At 37.6% G+C, this 20,132-nt stretch overlaps 1 protein-coding gene across 4 annotated transcripts in view; it reads left to right on the forward strand.

Annotated features, from left to right (window-relative positions):
- The first annotated feature begins 909 nt into the window (after positions 1-909).
- pde10a (phosphodiesterase 10A) overlaps positions 910-20,132 on the forward strand; it is a 104,223-nt gene continuing 85,000 nt past the window's right edge. For all 4 annotated transcript variants that reach the window (XM_047351394.1, XM_047351396.1, XM_047351395.1 and 1 more), the window contains exon 1: positions 910-4,704. In XM_047351394.1, coding sequence (XP_047207350.1) covers positions 4,629-4,704 — 76 coding nt within the window. In that variant the 5' untranslated portion in view covers positions 910-4,628. The remainder of the gene's footprint in view (positions 4,705-20,132) is intronic.

The raw sequence follows: 20,132 nt of genomic DNA on the forward strand, positions 1-20,132 counted from the left end.
CTTTTTTTCCTTCATTTATTGTGGCATGGATTCAACAAGCTGTAGCAAAGATTCCTTAAAAGATTTTGGTTTATACAGACATGATGGCATTACACAGTTACTGCAGATTTCTTGGCTGAACATCCATGATGCCAATCTGCTGTTTCACCACATCTCAAACTTTCTGCATTTGAATAAGACCTGGAGACTAGGGAGACCATTGGAGTACATTGGAATTGGAGAACCCCAATTCCAATAAATTTGGGATGTTGTGTAAAACATAAATAAAAACAGATAATAGTGATTTGCAAATTCTGTTCAATCTAAATTCAGTTGAATACAAAGACAAGATATTTGAGGTTCAAACTGATAAACTTTGTTTTTGGGCAAACATTCACTCATTTTGAATTTGATGCTTGCAACAGTTTCCAGAAAAGCTGGGACAGGGGAATGTGAATGGTGTTACATCACTATTACTTTCAACAACACTCAATAAGCGTTTAGGAACCGAGGACACTAATTGTTGAAGCTTCAGTTGCTCAACAGTCTGGGGTCTCCGTTGTCGTATTTTACTCTTCATTTTGAGCCACACATTTTCAATGGGAGACAGGTCTAGACTGCAGGCAGGCCGGTCTAGTACCCGTACTCTTTTACTACGCTGTTGAAACACGTGCAAAATGGCATTGTCTTGTTGAAATAAGCAGGAGCATCCCTGAAAAAGACATTGCTTGGATGGCAGCACATGTTGGTCAAATTTACCTTCAGGCCGCCGCTACCGAGCACTGTTCGCTAAAACCAGCCGCCACAGAGACAGTTTCTTCCCCCAGGCTGTTTCTCTGTTGAACATTCAACAAAGTACAAAACAACAGCATACAGATGCTGCAAATGCACCTTTTATTATATATGTGTATATTGTACATTGTAAATTTGTATATTCTGTAATTCAAAAACAGAACAAAAGAGCAAAGTGTACCGGAGTCAAATTCCTTGTTTGTATGTACGAACTTGGCAATAAAGCTGATTCTGATTCTGATTTATGTATTTTTGAGCATTAATGGTGCTTTTACAGATGTGCCAGTTAACCATGCCATGGGCACTAACACCTCCCCATACCATTGCAGATGCTGGCTTTTGAACTTTGTGCTGATAACAATCCATATAGTCCTTTTCCTCTTTGGCCCGGAGGACACGACATCCATGATTCCAAAAACAATTAGAAATGTGGATTCATCAGACCACAGCACACTTTTTCACTTTGCGTCAGTCCATCTCAGATGAGCTCGAAGCCAGAGAAGCCGATGGCGTTTCTAGGTGTTGTTGATATATGGCTTTGCGTTGCATGGTAGAGATTTCACTTGCAATTGCAGAGACAAACTGTGTCAAATGACAGTGATTTTCTGAAGTGTTTTTGAGCCCATGTGGTAATATCTGTCATAGAATGATATCAGATTTTAATCTAGTGCCTCCTAAGGGATTGGAAGTCACAGGCATTCAATGTTAGTTTTTGGCCTTGCTGCTTACGTGCAGATTTCTCCAGATTCTCTAAACCTTTGGACAATACTATGGACAATAGATGATGAAATCCTTAAATTCCTTGGAACTGTTGGTTGAGAAAAGCTGTTCTTAAATTGTTGGACCACTTGCTTACGCTGTTGTTCACAAAGTGGTGAAACTTGTCCCATCCTTGCTTGTGAACGACTCAGCTTTCGGGATGCTCCTTATATACCCAATTTTGACCCTCACCTGTTTCCAGTTAACCTGTTCACCTGTGGAATGATCCAAACAGGTGTTTTTTGAGCATTCCTAAACTTTCCCAGTCCTTCGTTGCCCCTGTCCCAGCTGTTTTAAAATGTTTTGCAAGAATGAAATTCAAAATGAGAGAATATTTACAAAAAAAAACAATAACATTTTCAGTTTGAACATTAAATATCTTGTCATTGTAATGTATTTAATTGCAAATAGGTTGAACAGGATTGTTTTTGCTGTTTTTATTGATAACGTCCTATTCCTATTGGAATTGGAGTTATATATTCTTTCTTTATACAGTGGAAACCAGATAATTTCATACTCTGTATAAACCCAGAACAAAAGCAAAAGACCTTGTAAAGATGCTGGCTGAAGCTGGTGAATGAGAGTGCTGAAATGACATGGATTTAAAGGCCAGTCAGAAAGCAAGAAGCCATTAATTCAAAAGCAACCTAAAACAGCAGATTAAAGTTCATAAATGCTCTTGGGAACAAAGACCTAAATTTTTAGAGACATGTCCTGTGGTCTAATAAAATTCAAACTAAAGTGTCTGCAATCCCAAGGACACCATCTCATCTCTGACGTACGGGGGTGACACCATGAGGAAAGAAAATTTTGTGAAACTATTGAAACAACATCTCAAGACATCAGTCAGAAAGTTAATGTTTGAGGGCAAATGGATCTTCTAAATTGACAATGACTCTAAGTATACCACCAATGTATTTACGGAGTAAGTGTATCGTGGAGTGGCCATCTCAATGCCCTAATATCAGTCAGATAGACAATTTGTGGTCAGAGCTGAAAAGGTGTGTTTGAGCAAATCTGAGTCGATCGCACCAGTTCTGGCAGGAGAAATGGATCAAAATTCCAACAAGCTATTGTAAGACGTTTGTGACAGGATATGCAAAACATCTGAGCCAAGGCATACCATATAAAAGGCAATTCTACATAATATGAAGAAAATGCATGTAAAATATTCTCTCTCTTTCTTCTGATATTTAGGTTATTTGTCTTTTTATAAAGTGTATTTGAATATCTGGTTTCAGCTGCAGAGCCAGACTAGCAAAGTGAATAACGTGTGATGTCCCGGATTAGTTTTACACTCATCCTATTACCATGTTGTCCTGGTGCATTATTGAGAAGTATTATTTCAGTAGGTTGCTGTTATAACCAAAGGAAACATTATCATCATTAGATAAAGGAAATAACTTGATCTTTCTTATAGAGCCAATAATACATCTCATTTCTTTTTCCTGTATTCAAAGCGAGGGAAGAGGGGGGGATGGAGGGATTTATCATAAAAATCTATAAAAGCTAGGAAGGCAGGGTATTTCACTAAGCCTAATAATCCCATTATGATCCCAATGAAAAAAAGCTTTCAGTGAAAGCACGGCGCATTGACGCAAGCATTTCTTGACGTCAGTAGCTGCAGTGAACGAGGGATGGGCGGAGGGTAGAGTAAGGCGAGGGGGGTGGGGGTGAGGGGGCAGAAAGGCGTGTTTTAACTTCCCGTCAGAAAATACCAGCGTCAAATGCATGAATGCAACTGTAGTTCGATGCAAGAAGGCGACGAAAAATGCTCACTCTGACGTCCGAGCGTGCACATTTTAGAGTAACAGTGTAGGTGCTGCAGCTGTGGAAATCTAAACCAGATGTAGTGAATGGAAAAACGATCCTCTGGCCCGGGAGTGCTCATAAATACATCAACATACGAGGGCATGAAAGAGAGGCTTCAGGCACCCATCTGTGTCTCCCTTGACAGGACATTTAATGTATCAGAAAATAATCTTAGAAGGTCTGCGCAGTTTCCCTCTAAAGGGGCAATGTTTCTTCAAAATAGATTTGAGAGATGAGTGGAGTGGAAGTGAAGTGAAGGGAAGGGAAAACTGCTGTCAGGCATTTTGTGAGAGCCAGAGTGGTGGCGTCATTGGATCTTTTCTAGTCTTGCTGCATTTATTCAAAGCTTATTCTCAAGTTGCTCCATGGCTCAAGTGAAAGCAAACCTGTCCGCCCAAGGACTTGCTCTCACAACATAATGCCCGTTTTTTTTTTTTATGTTACTCTGACATTTGGATCAGGAATGTTAAGGCAGTCACAGACAAATAGGCTCTTGTCTGTTCTTCTCCCCACTTTTACAAACGTTGCACATCTACCTGCTGCTCGTCTGAAAAGAGGTCAAAGGCTCCTCACATGGTTTGGTGTAGTCTAAGGAGCACTGCAGCCAGATAATCTACGTTTACACTGCCCTTTTTTTTTTTTTTTTACTGAAAATACCCAAGAGTTTCCGTGCGTCATTCCTGATTAGACTTGGAGTCTGACGTCGCCAGCGCAGCATTCAAGAAGAAAATATCTCACAGAAATTTTAAAGTCTAACATCTTTTTTTAATCCCATCCGTAGTGACGGAAATTTGTTTTTCTTTTTTTTTCCAATAGACGCGGATCAACAAATTGCCGTCAGTGCGTAATTTCCATCTGACCAGAGTCCAAGCATAATCCGACAGCGACACACGTGATCCACAAAATCTCTTCAGCTTCAAATGGTTTTTTTCATCTCATCTGGCTGAAAGAACAAGAAAAAATAAGCCGTGGACAATCCTGTGAAATCATCTTGTCCAACAGTTAGTCTGAAGCTCCAAGAGTTGATCGGCTCCATGCCTTGCCGCGTCTCCAGATGCCCGCTTGGCCGGTGCTCGGCAACTTTGCGCACCGAAAGAGGCTCACAGCAGAGACGGGATCTGAATGAATGCGGCTGAAATTTCCCGCATCTCTCTTTTCGTTTCCTCAAGACTGTTGAATGTGTTTTATATCCCGCCGGGTGAAAACATCTCTCGCTATCAGCAGATATAGATATACATAAGATTCGGCGGCGCATACAGTCCATCACCGGAACAGGGGAGCGGCAGATGTCGAAGAAACGGAAAAGTCCTGATGACCAGGGCATCCAAGAATCTCCCCCTGCACGGAGCAGCGAGCAGCAAGGTAAGAGAGATGGCTGTTTAAAAGTTGAACAGCTGGGAAAGAGCAAGTGTATGAATGGTTGGTATTTCTAAAAACCTGTGCAAGTTTGAACCACAAACTTCACTGTATGCGATAGACCAACACCAAGTGGTGCATAAATTATATATGGTTTTCAAAACATTTGTGGAAATCGATCTGAAAAGTGTGGCCTGCTAGTGGCATACAGCGGCCATTTTTGTTGTGTGGTGGTTTGAGGCCAATTTGCAACAGTTGTCTACAAGGGGTTATATACAACTTTGCTGGCAAACAGCATCAAGAACACCCAGGCACACAGATAAAGTTGTGGAGAATTATAACGCAGGATTAGATTATAAAACAACACTTTAGGCTTTGGACATTTCAGAGAGCTTTGTTCAATCCATCATCAGAAAAAGGGAAACTCCAGACAACTGCAAACATACCAAAACATGGGTGTCCACCTAAACTGGCAGGCCAGGCAAGCTGAGCATAAATCAGAGGACCAGCCCAGAGGTCAATGGTATCTCTGGAGGAGCTGCAGAGATTTACAGTTCAGTTAGGAGAATCTGTCCAGAGAACAGTTATTGGTTGTGCACTCTGCAAATCCTTATGCAAGAATGGCGAGAAGAAAGCCATAGGAAGTCTAATTTTCAGTTTGTCATAAGCCATACAGGGGACACAGCAGTTCATAATAAAATTTAATTCAGAGCATCATATTCTCCCGAAGAGGCAAATTATTACACAAGATAGTAACTAACTCACAGAAACAAATAAAAGACAGCATACTAAAATAAAAGAATACATTTAAGCAACTCTCAACAGCTGCTTTATGCAGCAACCACACATACCCAGCAAGCATCTGGGTTTATCCTTCAAGAGTGTAAAGAAGACACTCCACTTCACCCTAAACACACTAACACCACAGGGAAACATGATGGTGGCAGAATCATGCTTTGGGTATGTTTTTCCTCAATAGGGATAGGGAAGCTTGTCAGTTGATGAGTGGATGGATGGAGCTGAATCAAGACAATGCTAGATGAAAACACATTAGAGGCTGCGAAAACATGAAATTGGCATGGAGGTTCGCCTCACAGCAGGACAACAATCCAAACATCCAGCTCTTTATGACTGGCCTTCCCCCGCCTGGTCCAGTCAAAGTCCATACCTAAATCCAATTAAGAATCTGTGGCAAGACTTGAACATTGCTCTCCAACATGAGCTTGATCTATTTTGGAGGCAAACTGGCAAAGACTGCAGGTGGTTTTTGAAAATGTTGAGTTAGGGTGGAAGAACACAGATACATGCCACACTTTCTTAATTATCTTTATTTATGATCATTATATTTTTTCTTCCATTCAACAAATGTAAACAAACTTGTGTTGGTCTATCAAATAAGATTTTAATAAAATACACTGAAGTTTGTGGTTGTAATATGACAAATTCTGCCAACATCTTTATGTTGTACAGGTTTAGTTAAATATAAAACATAAAGGACAGAGTTATTAGATGTTTGCAATTTACAGATAATCTATCACTAGTCATGATGGTTCAGTAATCTAGTATCTCAAAATGTCTAATACAAACTTATGTATTCGGAGTATGCTCCTCAGGAGCTACAGACACGCTGAAGTGCTACCAGCACCTTTATTTCTGAGAAATTAAGTTTTGATTCAGAGGATTATGTGTTTTTTTAATCTCCTCTTGTGACCCTTTGGGGTCACAATTGTGAGACAACAGATTTAGATTTCAGCTGCAGAATGAAGCACAAATCCCCAGTGTGCGAGCATAGTTGAAGGGAAGAGGGAGGTTGGCTCAGTTTGGTCATCATTCTGTTGGAGGAAAATATGTCAAATTAGAAAGCTGGTTTCATATGGGAGACTTAGATTGTTTGTCTTTTCTCCAGTTGTGAAGGTGGGATTCATGAAACTTTGGAGGGGTGATGAGAAATGAACCATGTAATGGGTTGTTTTTTCTGGGAAATTAGTGATCCAGAGTCCTGATGAATATTTAATAAAAATAAAATTAACTGTGTCAATTATCAATTTATCTAATCATTTTCTCTTTAGTTAAAACAAAAAATATTTATATTTCTCTTTTTATATATTTATATATGAAAAAGGCTTCATTTAGAGCAAAATGGAGCCGTTGTCAAACTCCTTGTGCACAAACTTGGTGAATAAAACGGATTCTGATCCTAAACATGGGAGTAAACCTATGCCAGTGCTTGCTGCTATGACTCTAATTGGCCACCAGATGTCACTGTTTTTAGAGTGAAGCCATGAAGCTTTGCATTTTTCTCTGTGCAATTAAAAGGAACACCTCAAAACCTAGTTAGGCTTCATCCGCCCATCACTAGGGTTAAAGAAGAACAGGTTGCTCGCCTGCATCGCTGTCTCTGGTGTCTCTCACCTTCTTTTGAACAATACTCCATTCATTCTCTCTGGAGCTTTCAGGGTGGGCAGGAGCCGAGTCCTGATAGAAAATGAAATTAGCATCTCCTACCTTTGACAGCAAAGGGAAGTGAAAGTGCTCTAAACTTCCTGGTGACTTGACTTGATTAAAAACAGTGAAAACGCAGTTAGAGCAGCCATTGTGATGGAGACTCAGGACAGATGTTACCTTAAACTAGGTACCTGTACTTGCTTGTGTAAAGTGTGCAGGAATAACAGTTTGCATATCCATCATACCACAGTTGCAGTTTCATTTAGTTGATCAAACTATCAGGTTTCTTTCTCTTCACCTACACATCTGACTGTAATCACTAATGGTTGGGTAATGGAACCACTGCAGAGGATCCAGTAAGGTGTGTCAGTTAGTCTCAGGTACATTTATTATTACTAAGACCAACAGATGCAGACATTAGCTGGTTATGTTTCTGAAAGCACAAAGACCTTGATATCAAATGACTATAATTTGCATCTTGTTGGTTGCAGAAATCCCTTATCAAACACATTTTAATTTTTGTTGATAACATAAAAAGTCAAGCACATTTTGTGCAAACATGATGCAGCTTTAATTAAGCTAGTGCAAGTTTGAAAAATGAATCGATTATCTTAGCTTTCTTTGCTTTGGATGTCTCTTCTCTTTGCTTGTTGGAAGCTGTTTTTAGCAATACTTAAAACTTGTTGTCTTAAGTATTGCTAAAAACAGAAATGTTGAACTAATTGGTGTGAACCTTTTGTAAACAGAAAAACAGCACAGCACAAACGAGTAAATCACTTTATGAACAATTTATTGAATAAACAAATGAAAGTATGAATGGATTTGTTAGTTTCACATACTAAAGACTCAAAATAAGTTTCCAGAGGAATTTTTTCCAGATCTTTGGGGAAAGTTACTTTTGCCCTGCTGGGGTTCAGCTACAGTTAAAGTCCAACAAACTCTGATCTTTAATCTGCTGTATAATTCATCCATCCATCCATTTTCTATACCCATTTCTTCAGTACAGAGCTGGTAGCTATCTCCAGCGGTCTACGGGCGAGAGGCGGGGTACACCCTGGACAGATCGCCAGTCCATCGCAAGGCAACATAGAGATACACAGGACAAACAACCCTGCGCACAAATCCATGCCTAAGGGCAATTTAAAGAGACCAGCTAACCTAACTGTTCATGTTTTTGGACTGTGGGAGGAAGCCGAAGTACCTGGAGAGAACCAATGCATGCACGGGGAGAACATGTAAACTCCATTCAGAAAGAGAGGTATGAAGGTGCTCATCGATGTAAGATTAAAAAAAAAAAAAATTAGGGCTGCATAATATCAGAAAAATATTTAATTGTGATATTATTGCTGAAACCCACATGTTCTAATAGCTTTCTTTATCTATACACACTTTCCATGAGCTTTGTCTATAGGACTATTTCAGCTGTTAAAGATATGCATCCGGTGTAGGCAGTTAAATCCTGAGTGAACTGATATGCAGAGCATGAATGACACTGGTACAGTGGTAATATAATAACCTATCAAGCAGTCCTTTGTGGTTGTGATATTGCACACCCTGATATTGCCATGACGATTGTGCTTTAACAGATTTTAAAGCTCAACTAAAAAAATACAAATAATTTGCAAAAACTGGCAAAACCCCGATGAGCTGCAACATGTTGGTAAAGTCTCAAATAAACCATAGGCATGAATGATTATTTTCTCAAAGTCAAGGGTGAAAAGGGCCCTTATGTGGAGACATCAGTAAAGGCAAACCTGTTGTTTTGCTGAATCAGATAAAAAAATAAAATGTATTGCCACATCTGTTGTTATACTGACTATACGTTTTCCTTGGTATAGAGGCACAGAGAAGATAATCGAGCAGAAAAAATAAATATATGACTATAACTGACATAGAACAGGTATTTTGAACAGTTTATAAACAAATGTACACTTTATTTGGATAAAAATATGCTCCACGGTGTCACGTATAAGTGTAGAAGTTCAACAGAAAAGTGTTTTTATTTATTAACTTTGAGAAAGAAAACATTTTCCATCCGTGATTTCTTATTATCAAGGGAGTCCAGGGACTCGACTGACTGATAGATGACTGATAAGTCAGGCACAAAAACCCCAAAAGTGCAAGTCCACAAAATAGAAAAGAGGCCAAATGAGCAACTTTCCTCCCTAGGTCATTACAGAAAATAAACTGGAAAGTACAAAAAAACTTCTGTAAAAAGGTCAAATGGAAAAATAAACATAAACAGAATTTAGAAAGTGCAGCTCAGAAGTTAAAATGAGCCCATGTGTCATTAACACCAGTGTTATATGTTGATGTTTTGTCCATCTCACTGCCTCAAGTGCCTTCCTATTGCCAACGTTTACCTAGAAAACATTAACAAAATCAATAAACAAACAAAGTTCTGAAAGAAAAATTAGTAAATTAACATCAACTGTAGTAAAACATATAGAGATTAATGATCACCTTTAAATTTCAATGTAAGCATCAAAGTATGTGATACATTCATGCATTTCTAATGTCATAGGGCATTTCTTTATGACCCGATGTTCTGTGCATCTTTGTATCAACTTAAACAGATGCTATTCTGTACTTAGCAGACATTCTGGTTGCATCTGCCTTAGATTTGCAGTGAAGATGCAACCTGTTTCCTCAGCTCTGTGTTTCGTTAGGCCCGTACCAAAATCAGAGTTTCCTTTGGCTTATGCAGGAGAAAGCAAGGAGCTTCCTTCTCCAACTGTGAATGGCATCTGTGACTCCTCAGGGGGTGCACACCCACCGAACCCTTCCCACTAAAAACTTTGGCCTCCGCTATGTTTTTATGTGTCATTTGTACACTGCGGTTTACTGAAAGCAGCATAACAATATAGCAAAGTCAGATTTTGAATCAAACTGAAATGGGATGTAGTGTAAATGCATGGGAAATATTTGTGGGGAAACCAAAAATGCACATTATTAAACCAATCTGACTTACATAAACCCACGCTGAAGAAAAATTAGAATTTGCTCAAACTAAATGACTATTGTGAAAAAAAATACACTATATAGACAAGTACATTTAGAAAAAAAATTGTTTATTTTTAAAAATGTTGTTCATTTGTCATTAAACTCAAAAAGTGAAACTTATTTGTATGTTCATTAAACAGTGATTAATTTTGAGGGTTTTATTTGTGTTCATTTTGATGAGTATGGCTTACAGCTACTGAAATATCCTTTTCTTCCGCATTTTTTCCTTTCACTGAACTTACCACTACAGTAAAATCTATTTAAACAGAAAATGCCGTAAATATACACTACCAGTCAAAAGTTTTAGACACACTTCCTCATTTAATGGTTTTCCTTATGTTTATGACTATTTACATCGTATGTGGATTCTCACTGAAGGCATCAAAACTGTGAATGAACACATTAGGAGTTATGTAGCAAACAAAGAATTGTACAAGAACTTTAAAAATGTTTATATTTTAGATATCTTAAGTTTCACTTTTTGAATCAGTTAATGAAATAAATAATCTTTTGATGATATTCTGATTTACAGAGATACTCCTGTACCGTATACACTATATCTGCATCTAAAACAAAACCTTGCAGCTGGCACCAGCCGGTGTAAGGCTGTTGCTGCGCTATTCACTAGAGCATCTGAATACTGAACCTCGTATTTTCTCATGGAGATGGTTTTTGTTCGCTCAGATATCAAGGCTTGGGCCAGGAGAGGTGTAGAGGCGGGGGAATTCAGATTCATATCAGGACAACAAAGCGGTTTTTGTCTCTCCTCCCAGTGTGCAGCATGAACCTGTCAATTACAGGGCCACCCTTGGGTGCCCACAACCGCCCCTTATGCATTAATAACCTGCACAGCTGTGCAAATGAGCTGCTCTCCCAGTTAGGTTTAAGATTTTACATATCAGGATATTTTCAAATTAAAATGCTTTTTTATTTCTAAAACTATGTAGTGTATAAAACATAATAGATTCTACAATATTACTTTTATTTTCAGTTCTATTTTTCAGTTTATTTGTTGCATGACTTGTAATGATTATAATATTTTTAAAATATTGTTGTCTTTTATGTCTCTTTAAAACAGGTACGTTTTAAAAATGAGACCCTGTCACAATCAGATTTACTTGTAAAATAAAGGTCAAATAAAACAAAACAGATTTATCAAACGAAAGTTATGAAGCAGAAAAGCCTTTGGTGGAAAAGCTTTCTCAAGGTCCCACCACAACAGGGTAATATGGTCAAAGTCTGGACTTTGCTTCATCGTCTTTCTTTTCCTATCCAGCCATTCTTTTGTGGGTTTGCTGCTGTGTTTGGGATACGGTAAGCTGAAGGTGATGTGCTTGTGAAACAAGCCCAAACCATCAACCCATCACCACTGTGCTACATAGTATATACTTTGTGTTTTTGTTGATATGCTGTTCTTAGTTTTCTCAAAACAAGATTCTATATCCTATATCTTTCAGATATGCAAACTGCTGCTTTTGTGAGGTTGGCTACAATGACTCATCAGTTAATCAAGTATATTTGATTAACAGCATCTAGGTGTTACTTTTCTCCCTAAAGTCCATGGAAACAAAACTAGGACAGCTTCTCCATTTTGTTTCTGTGTTCTTAATAATAATGGCTTTGTGTGTGTACTCTTATTGGAATTATTTCTCCCACGGTTTAGTATGGTGTTCATGGGAATTTTTGTCAATTCCTCTTGAAGTTCATTTGTGAGGTCAGACACTGATGTTGGACAGGAAGAGCCCATAGTTTGTGCTCTAATTCATCCCAAAGGTGTTTAATCAGGTTGAAGTCAGGACTCCTTACAGGTCAGTCAAGTTCTTCTACAAACTTGATCATCCACCTCTTCATGGACCTTGCTTTGTGCACTAGTGTACAGTCATGTTGGAACAGGAAGAGTCCATTCCCAAACTCTTCCCACATAAATTGTCCAAAATGCCTTGGTATGGTATGCTGAAGCATTAAGAATTACTTTCACAGGAACTAAGGGGCTGAGCTCCTAATATCCTCTGCGTCAAACTTTAAAATTGACACAGTGCAGTCAGGCACTGCTGCTCCCCTGGAACCTGCAGACCAAAATCTAATGGCCAGACAGATAGGCATGACTCATTGACCCTGTTGATTTAGGGATTGAAAGCAGCTGTTGAGCCTTGAAAACCGATTCCATGAAACTCTTTAATCACTGTTCCTCAGCTAATCTGATGACCACATAGAGTTTGGTGGTCTGTAACTATTTGTGACCACTGACCTCGCACTGTGATTTTACGTTTTTACGCCACTTTTTGGTTGAGCTGCTGTCATACCCAATCACTCCCACTTTGTTGCAACAACAAAAACAATTAAATATGAAATATTAACAACTGGATTTATTGCACAGGTGACATCTTGTCATTGTGACACCTTGAAATTCACTGAGTCACTTAGAGCGACCCATTCTTTTACATATGTCTGTTTGCACGTCCAGGTGCTCGATTTTATACACCTGTGGCCGTGGAACTGATTGGAACATCCAAATTCAGTTATTTGGAGGGGTGAGTCAATACATTTGGCAATGTAGTGTAAATTTCATGATCTTTTGTATCATATTTGTATGGATGTGTCAGCGATGGTTGAGAAATGGTTGCCCTGTATGCTATTTCATCAAAACACTATAAACACCAATAATAAAATGCCCTCTATTAACCAGAAAAATGGTTGCTTATGATACCTGACCATAAAAGGCCTCTATTGTCTGCTAAACTGAGACTGTTGAGAAGATACTTGATCCCTGTGTAACTTGGGTTTGTTTTCGAAGTTTTAACTGGGAAGCTGTTAAGCTTCATAAAGCAACTCTGCAGAAGACTCTGCAGATCAAACTCATGCTCTTCAACCCACGCAAAGGTGCACCGCAGTCCACATCTTCTGTTAGTGAAGACAATCTGGTGTTAGAATAAACTCAGCTTGTGCAAATATTACACATAGTAGTTCTTATGTGCAATGCAGATCCCAGCATTAAGCCACAAACATAAGGAAGACTTTTTTTTTGTTTTGTAATATTTAGTATTTTTTATGACTGAAAGCTTTGAATTTCCTTTAATTTAATCAGTAGTTACTTCAATCCATATTCTCCTATAGAAAGACACTAGGTGGTGCTAATGTATAAAGATGAAACATCTAACAACAGCTAACATCAAAACAAAGCAGGACATTCAGCGGTTTATGGTTGTGATATAGTTTTTATTAACAGCTTTAGTTCTAATCTATGTAACAGCTGTGGAAAGGGTCCCACAAAGTGGCAGATTTATATGCGCCCTAAATTTAAAGGAAGCTTTATTATCAGAGTTTTTATGAATCAATAAAAGTTTTACTGATTTTCAAAGAAATGTGTTGACCCATAATGCAGAGTTTATTTTCATTTTGACCCTATTAATAAGCAAGCACAAAGTTTTTGTAATTAAAGCTTGAGCTATAAAAGTGTTGTTGCAGCTTATCAAAGGGTTTCAGATTGAAGCAGTGGTAAAAGACGAGGCTGGTCAGTGTGTGTGTGTGTTAGGCTTAAGATCATGAATGGACTGTGTCCATGTGTTATCAGTAAACAGGCAGACCTGGCGTCTGGCTGCTTGGCCACCTCAGCCTGTACTGATGTGTGCTGTGCAGAGAAATCGACGGGCCTCTACGTCAGCACTCATATTTCTCACTTATGATTCATACAGACTTTGTTTGGTTTCAGATGAAGGCTGCAGGAAGCCAGCTGCTGCTTACCCTGAAGCAACACAAGTTATTTTTCTTCCTATGTTTACAATAATTTGGAAAGGAAAATTTAATTTGCTATTATTTGAAAAAGCATTCAAATGCACACATGTCTTCCAACAGTATTATTGTCCACTGAATCTTTTCCCATTTGGTCAAAAAAGTCTATATATTTTATACATTTTTTTTTTTTGATTGACCAAAATATCTCATAATTGTAAAGAGAAAAAATATGCATAGTTTTCAACATATTTTACATATAAAACTCTTGGTCGCATGCATTTCTTATTCGGGCCCTTTTATTCTTTGAATAGCTCCACCCATTTCCCATTAACCTTTGCCTGCATTCCTCTCATGTTGACGAAAAGTGAAATCCCAGCATGATGCGACTGCCACCATGTTTTATGGTTTGGGATGGTGTGTTCAGAGCAATGTGCAGTGCTCCGCCAAGCATAGCATGTAGCCCTAAAAATATAACCTTCTTCAGCATGTTTGCTGTGTTCCTCTACCTGGCTTGTGGCAAACTGCAAACAGGACAAATTATGGCTTTCTTCTTGTCACTCTTCAATAAGGCCAGATTTGTGGAGAGTGTAACTAATAGTTGTCATATTGACAACTATTAGGTTTATTATTGGCAGCTTTACCGCTCTCCTTGTGATCCTTTAGATTAAATTACACACAAATGCACTATTTACTAAGTGGGTGATTTTTATTGGTTCCCCTGGATTTTATTTAAGGGTCTCAGTTTAAAAAGAGCTGAAGACATTTTTAAACTCTTTTAAAAATGTTTGTTTGTGTAAATTTACTTTGTATTGGTCTGCTACATAAAATCCCAAGAAAATATATTGAAGTGTTTAATTGTAATGTGACAAAATGTCATGAAGTTTAATGGAGTATATACAGATATATATATATATATATATATATATATATATATATATATATACATATATGTAAAATATAATATAAGTTGATTGTATTTTGTTTAATTTTTTCAGAGAAAAAAACTTAACTTCAAACCTATTCAGACAAATAATGTTTAAAAGAAATCTGTATTTTGTGTTGCTTTATTATTATTATTATTGTTATTATTACCATTATTATTGTTATTATTATCCAAACTGCACGAAGACAGCTTACTGCTTTAGAATGGGAGAGAGGAAATGCATTCATTAATATTATCAAGAAGAAAAACAAAAACAAAAAAGAAGAATTCTGGTCAAAGAGTAGAAAAGCCAAACATAATAAAGCATAAATTACAATATGTGTATAATTTTGTACCTATACCTCAATGGCTCACACTCTCTTTCTGAATTATCACAAACATACACACCAATCATGTGTATCAGTAATGGCCCTAGCATGTGTTTGGCAGGTCTAGGCCAAGTGATTGTTAGCGTGTTAGTGTGTGTGTGTGTGTGTGTGTGTGTGTGTGTGTGTGTGTGTACGTTCAGCTAGCAAAGTCACTGCATCAAATAGCATTGAAAGAGAATGGATGCCTTTTTAAAGCCAATACTAACTCAGTATGTGCATGCATGTGTGCGCAGGTGTGTGTGTTTGTGTGAGGTAAAGAGCAGAGTAACCGTTTGATGGGGAGCGGATGAGGTCACGGCTCATGTCTCCTGTTTGCGTCATCAGCTGCACGATGTGTTTCCTGCGTGTGGAGCTGCAGCTGATTCTCTTTTATTAACACCACAAAAAAAGAAAAAAAGAATAGAAAAGTGAAACACTTTAAGGCCCACATTTTGTTCAAGAACAGCAGCATATCCTTTTTGGTAAAACACATTCTGAGCACATTTGACATCCTTATGTTCCTTTTGTGAGTTTTTTGTTTTTTCTTGGTATGCACAAGATCACACAGTGAGGCGTCTTGCTTGACTTCATGACATCAGCAAACCATACGAGTACAGTACGTTTTTTTTTTCTTTCTTTCTCCCAACATGGAGTTCTGACCACATGCTCATCATCATCGTAATCATAATCATCCTCTAGAATTACGGACGTAATAATCTGGGTCGGCAACAGTGCCAACAGAAACACTAACTACTCATCTAAAAACCCAGAATTTACATCTGTGACGGATGTGTTGGTGTAACTGTGGCGAGATGCACGTCAAAGACAGAAAATAATGAAAGCAAGATGGGTTTTTTTTTTGTATAGTTTTACCTCTGACTTTTTTCTCTTACTCCTTTTTTGGATAAATTATATTTTTGGTCAAATTCTATTTGATTATTTCCAATCCAGGCATGTTAGGCACTATCCTCTGAATGCATACAATAACATTAATGTATCTACTGTTACTCTGGTGTCTTAGCTGCATTTCAGTCCATTGGAATAAACATAAAACATCAATTCTACATTGTATTATCTGCATATATGTAAATAACTAAACAATATCTTGCTTTATAAAGAATAAAAACTAATGTAATTAAGGACATTCAAATTTGAGAATATGTAAAATAAATTTTCATCCATGTTTCCAGGGCTAAACTTTGAGTAAAATCTTCTATGGGGGTTAGAGATTTACAGGCAAACATGTGTGTAATGCGCATAAATTACATTTTACTGTGCACGCATGTGTCACAGACACTCAGGCAGACATAATTTGTGCGAGCGCTGTGATGTGGAGGACATGAGGCCCAAGCTGGTTCCTGTGAGTGGCAGTAACAGCATCTCCTTGCTCGAGCATGCCCTATCTCTGACTTCATTGGCTCTGGCTCTGACGCAAATGCACCCCACAACTCCCCCGCCCAACCCACCACCGCCACCACTACCAGCCATCACCACCACCACAACCGCCGCCGCCCCTGTGCACTTTTTTCATCAGTTTCTTTTTCTTTCGCACATTTCGTTCTTTCCCTTTGATTTATGTGCTTTCTGCAGCTCCACTCACACAGCGTTGGAAAGCTGCACCACCTGTTTGTTGTAAACGTGTTCTCTCCCAGCCACAGTGATAAAAATCAGTTCTCATTCTTTACCTCTTTGCTTCTGACATTATCTGTGCATTGTCAGCTTCACACAGCGCAAATGCGAACATTAGAGATCATGTCACAATGTACAGTGCTTTCAAAGAGTATTAACACACATGATTTTTCTAGATTTTTGTTACGTCTTTATTAGTCTTTTGGGGTATGTCTCTACCTGCTTTTCTAAATCACTAAATATTTAGTAATTTTTCCACGACAAAATAACTCAAGCTTTGTCAAATGTGATGCAGGGCAATTGTGAACATCAGTTGTCAAGCCTTGCCACAAATTTGCAGCTGGATTTAGGTCTAAACTTTGACTGGGCCATTCTAACACATGAATATGATGAATATGCTTTTGTAGCTCTGGCTGTATGTTTAGGTGAACCTTCACCCCAGTCATGTCCTCTACAGCCTCTAGCCAGGTTTTCTTCCAGGACTAATAGTTTTTCAACCAGCATATTATCTCACCTGAGATGTTGATCCCTTCAGGTCTTCCAGACTCACCATGTGTCTCTTGGCTGCTTCAAAGATTAAATCTCTTCTTATCCTGACGTGTAGGTGGGCGGTCATGTCTTGGTAGGTTTGCAGTTATACAATGCTCTTTCCAACTAGTTGCATTGGATTTTATTTATGGGTATCAGAGTACAGGTGGTGGTGGTGGGGGTCATTACAGATGTATGCAGATTTTGTTTATAGTAAAGAATGTTATAAATCAACCAACATCTTCGTTCCACGTCACAGTTATATGCTAATTTGTCTTTACATTGATTGTACATTGACGTTTTTGGTTGCAACTTAGCAAAATGTGGAAAAAATCAAAAGGAATGAATACTTTTGCAAGGGACCGTATTGGTAACACAAAAGACTGCACTGAATTTTTTTAATATACAATGAATTTAATTTAATTTGAATGTTCTGCAATTCCATTCTACGCTGTGTGATTATGTATTGAGCAAGCTTTAAATGAAGAAAATATTGGAGAAATATGGAAATATGATATATACCATATACCTTTTTAAACTTTGTTAAGGTTTTTAAAGAAAGAAAGAAAGAGAAAGAAAGAAAGAAAGAAAGAAAGAAAGAAATGAAGAAAGAAAAAAAAGAAAGAAAGAGAAAGAAAGAAAGAGAAAGAAAGAAAGAAAAAAAGAAAGAAAGGAAGAAAGAAAGAAAGAAAGAAAGAAATGAAGAAAGAAAAAAAGAAAGAAAGAAAGAAAGAAAGAAAAAGAACATTTCCCCAGCTTGAACCTCTCTCATTTAAGTAGACTATAAAATTACTAACTAAATCTTGTAAAAGATAATAGAAACCAAAACTAGCAATTTCCATTCCCTCTGAATGTTCTGATTTCAAGCTAAATAAATCTACACTTTACATCTGCAAACTTGCACTAACTTGTTGATTTCCTTCCACTATTGAGTAAAATAAAACTGACAAATGTTTCATAGAGTCCCCTACGGTTGATTTAGTATTTAACACAAAACAGACTTTGCTTGTTATTATAGTTTACCATGAAAACTTTATATAACTAAAGAAATTAAAATGGCAGGAATAAAGATAGCACCCTTTACGCTAAAGCTACTTGCCAAAATAATCAGTAAAATCAATCAGACTCATCCCAGTTAAAATTTGTCACCTACAGAACAACATGCCACAGTCAGTTTTTCAGTTGGCTTTGCTATTTTGTTGTAAATAATTATTTAATCAAGATAAAATCCACTCTCCTAAAGAAACAACATTTCATACGCACAACATCCCAAAGGCAACTGATCAGAGTTCTTCTGAATACGTCCATTTTTATTTTTGTGTTGAGTTTGAACACCTTGCAACCAAATCGCAGCTCTAACGCTTCAGAATCTGTGTTGAAATCTGTCTGAAGTCTCTTGTTCAGCACGATATGTACCAATGCAAAATCATCGCATCATTATTGTGCCTCCTGTGAAGTCATTAACCCAAAAACACAAATAGGAAAAGAAGTCAGAAGAAAATAATAATAAAAGCAGTGATTTTTACATTGATTTATATTTATTTAAATTACTTTCTTAATCCTGGATTTGTTACACCACACCTTGAGTTTATGTTTTACCTTTTTGTTTTTTTTACTTACTGCCTGAATGCTCACATACAGAAATTAAAAGAGTACCATTCCACTACTCTGAACAACTTTAAACTTAGGTGGACTGGACCTGTGGTTCCTACTCTGGTTCTGGTTGAAATGCCAGGCAAAGCACTAAGCCTGCTTTTTAGTGGAATTTGTGGGAATTTGAGACATTTACCAGTGTTCACAAACAGCAGTGTAAAGTGTAGGATACTACACTGACCCTGTTTGTTCAAGTCCATTAATCGATTTTGAAATAGTGCCGATCCATTTCAGTTCAGATGCCAAAACAAAAATTTGAAACCAGTTACAGAATTGTGCTGTTTCCTACCTTTTGGAGCCCACAGATAATAATTGCTATCCAAGCATTTAAATGGTAATACTTTGCACTTAGTATTCAGAATGTTAATAAAACTCTAAAAAAAGGAAATTTGAGGATGCAACGGTATGAGATTTTTACATAAAAATGTGTAGGAATCTCATATGTGTCAATACCATGTTATAATATTGTTAACTAACATTTTCAGTTTATTTGTTTTCTCTATGTACTGTACACACTTGAAATTTGCTTTTAGATTAATCACTTTTCAGGAGAAATTAAGCATTGTTTCAACAAGGTCTTTTTGCATCAGCGCACACACTTATGTGTAGGATTTTTATTTTTCTCTTGTCGTCCTGCTTCTGCTTTACATTAGCCCTGGACTTCTACTCCCCTCAAGACTACATCAGCCTCCTGCAGGAATTAAATATGAAGACATTTAAATGAATCAAATGATTTAAAAGTGTCAATATTATGGTGTTAATGAGTACTATTTTACAATTTTACATCAAAAATATTTTATTGAATTAAGTCCCTGACACGCAGCATCCCCTTTTGTTCGGGTTCTTTTGTTTTTTTTCACACCTTTCACATTTCCTGTTCAAGCCATTTCCTGACGTAAATATAAACGCTGTATTTGTTCTAATGAAACCGGGTTATGACTCTTAATGTGACGCTCAGCTCAGGATTCAAAGTGATGCATTTCAGTTAGAGCAACCATTGATGGGTTCACCATGTTCATTTTCCATGTGAGGCAGTCTTTATGTCCTGGATGCATGCAGGAAGCTTTGGATTACATTGGATTTAATCAAGACATTGAAGCTGCTGCTAATAAAAATGCTGAGGGATTTCAATTGGAATTTCAAACATTTTGTCG

This window comes from Girardinichthys multiradiatus, chromosome 22 (assembly GCF_021462225.1).
Source record: "Girardinichthys multiradiatus isolate DD_20200921_A chromosome 22, DD_fGirMul_XY1, whole genome shotgun sequence".
In the NCBI taxonomy this organism is placed as follows: Eukaryota; Metazoa; Chordata; class Actinopteri; order Cyprinodontiformes; family Goodeidae; genus Girardinichthys; species Girardinichthys multiradiatus.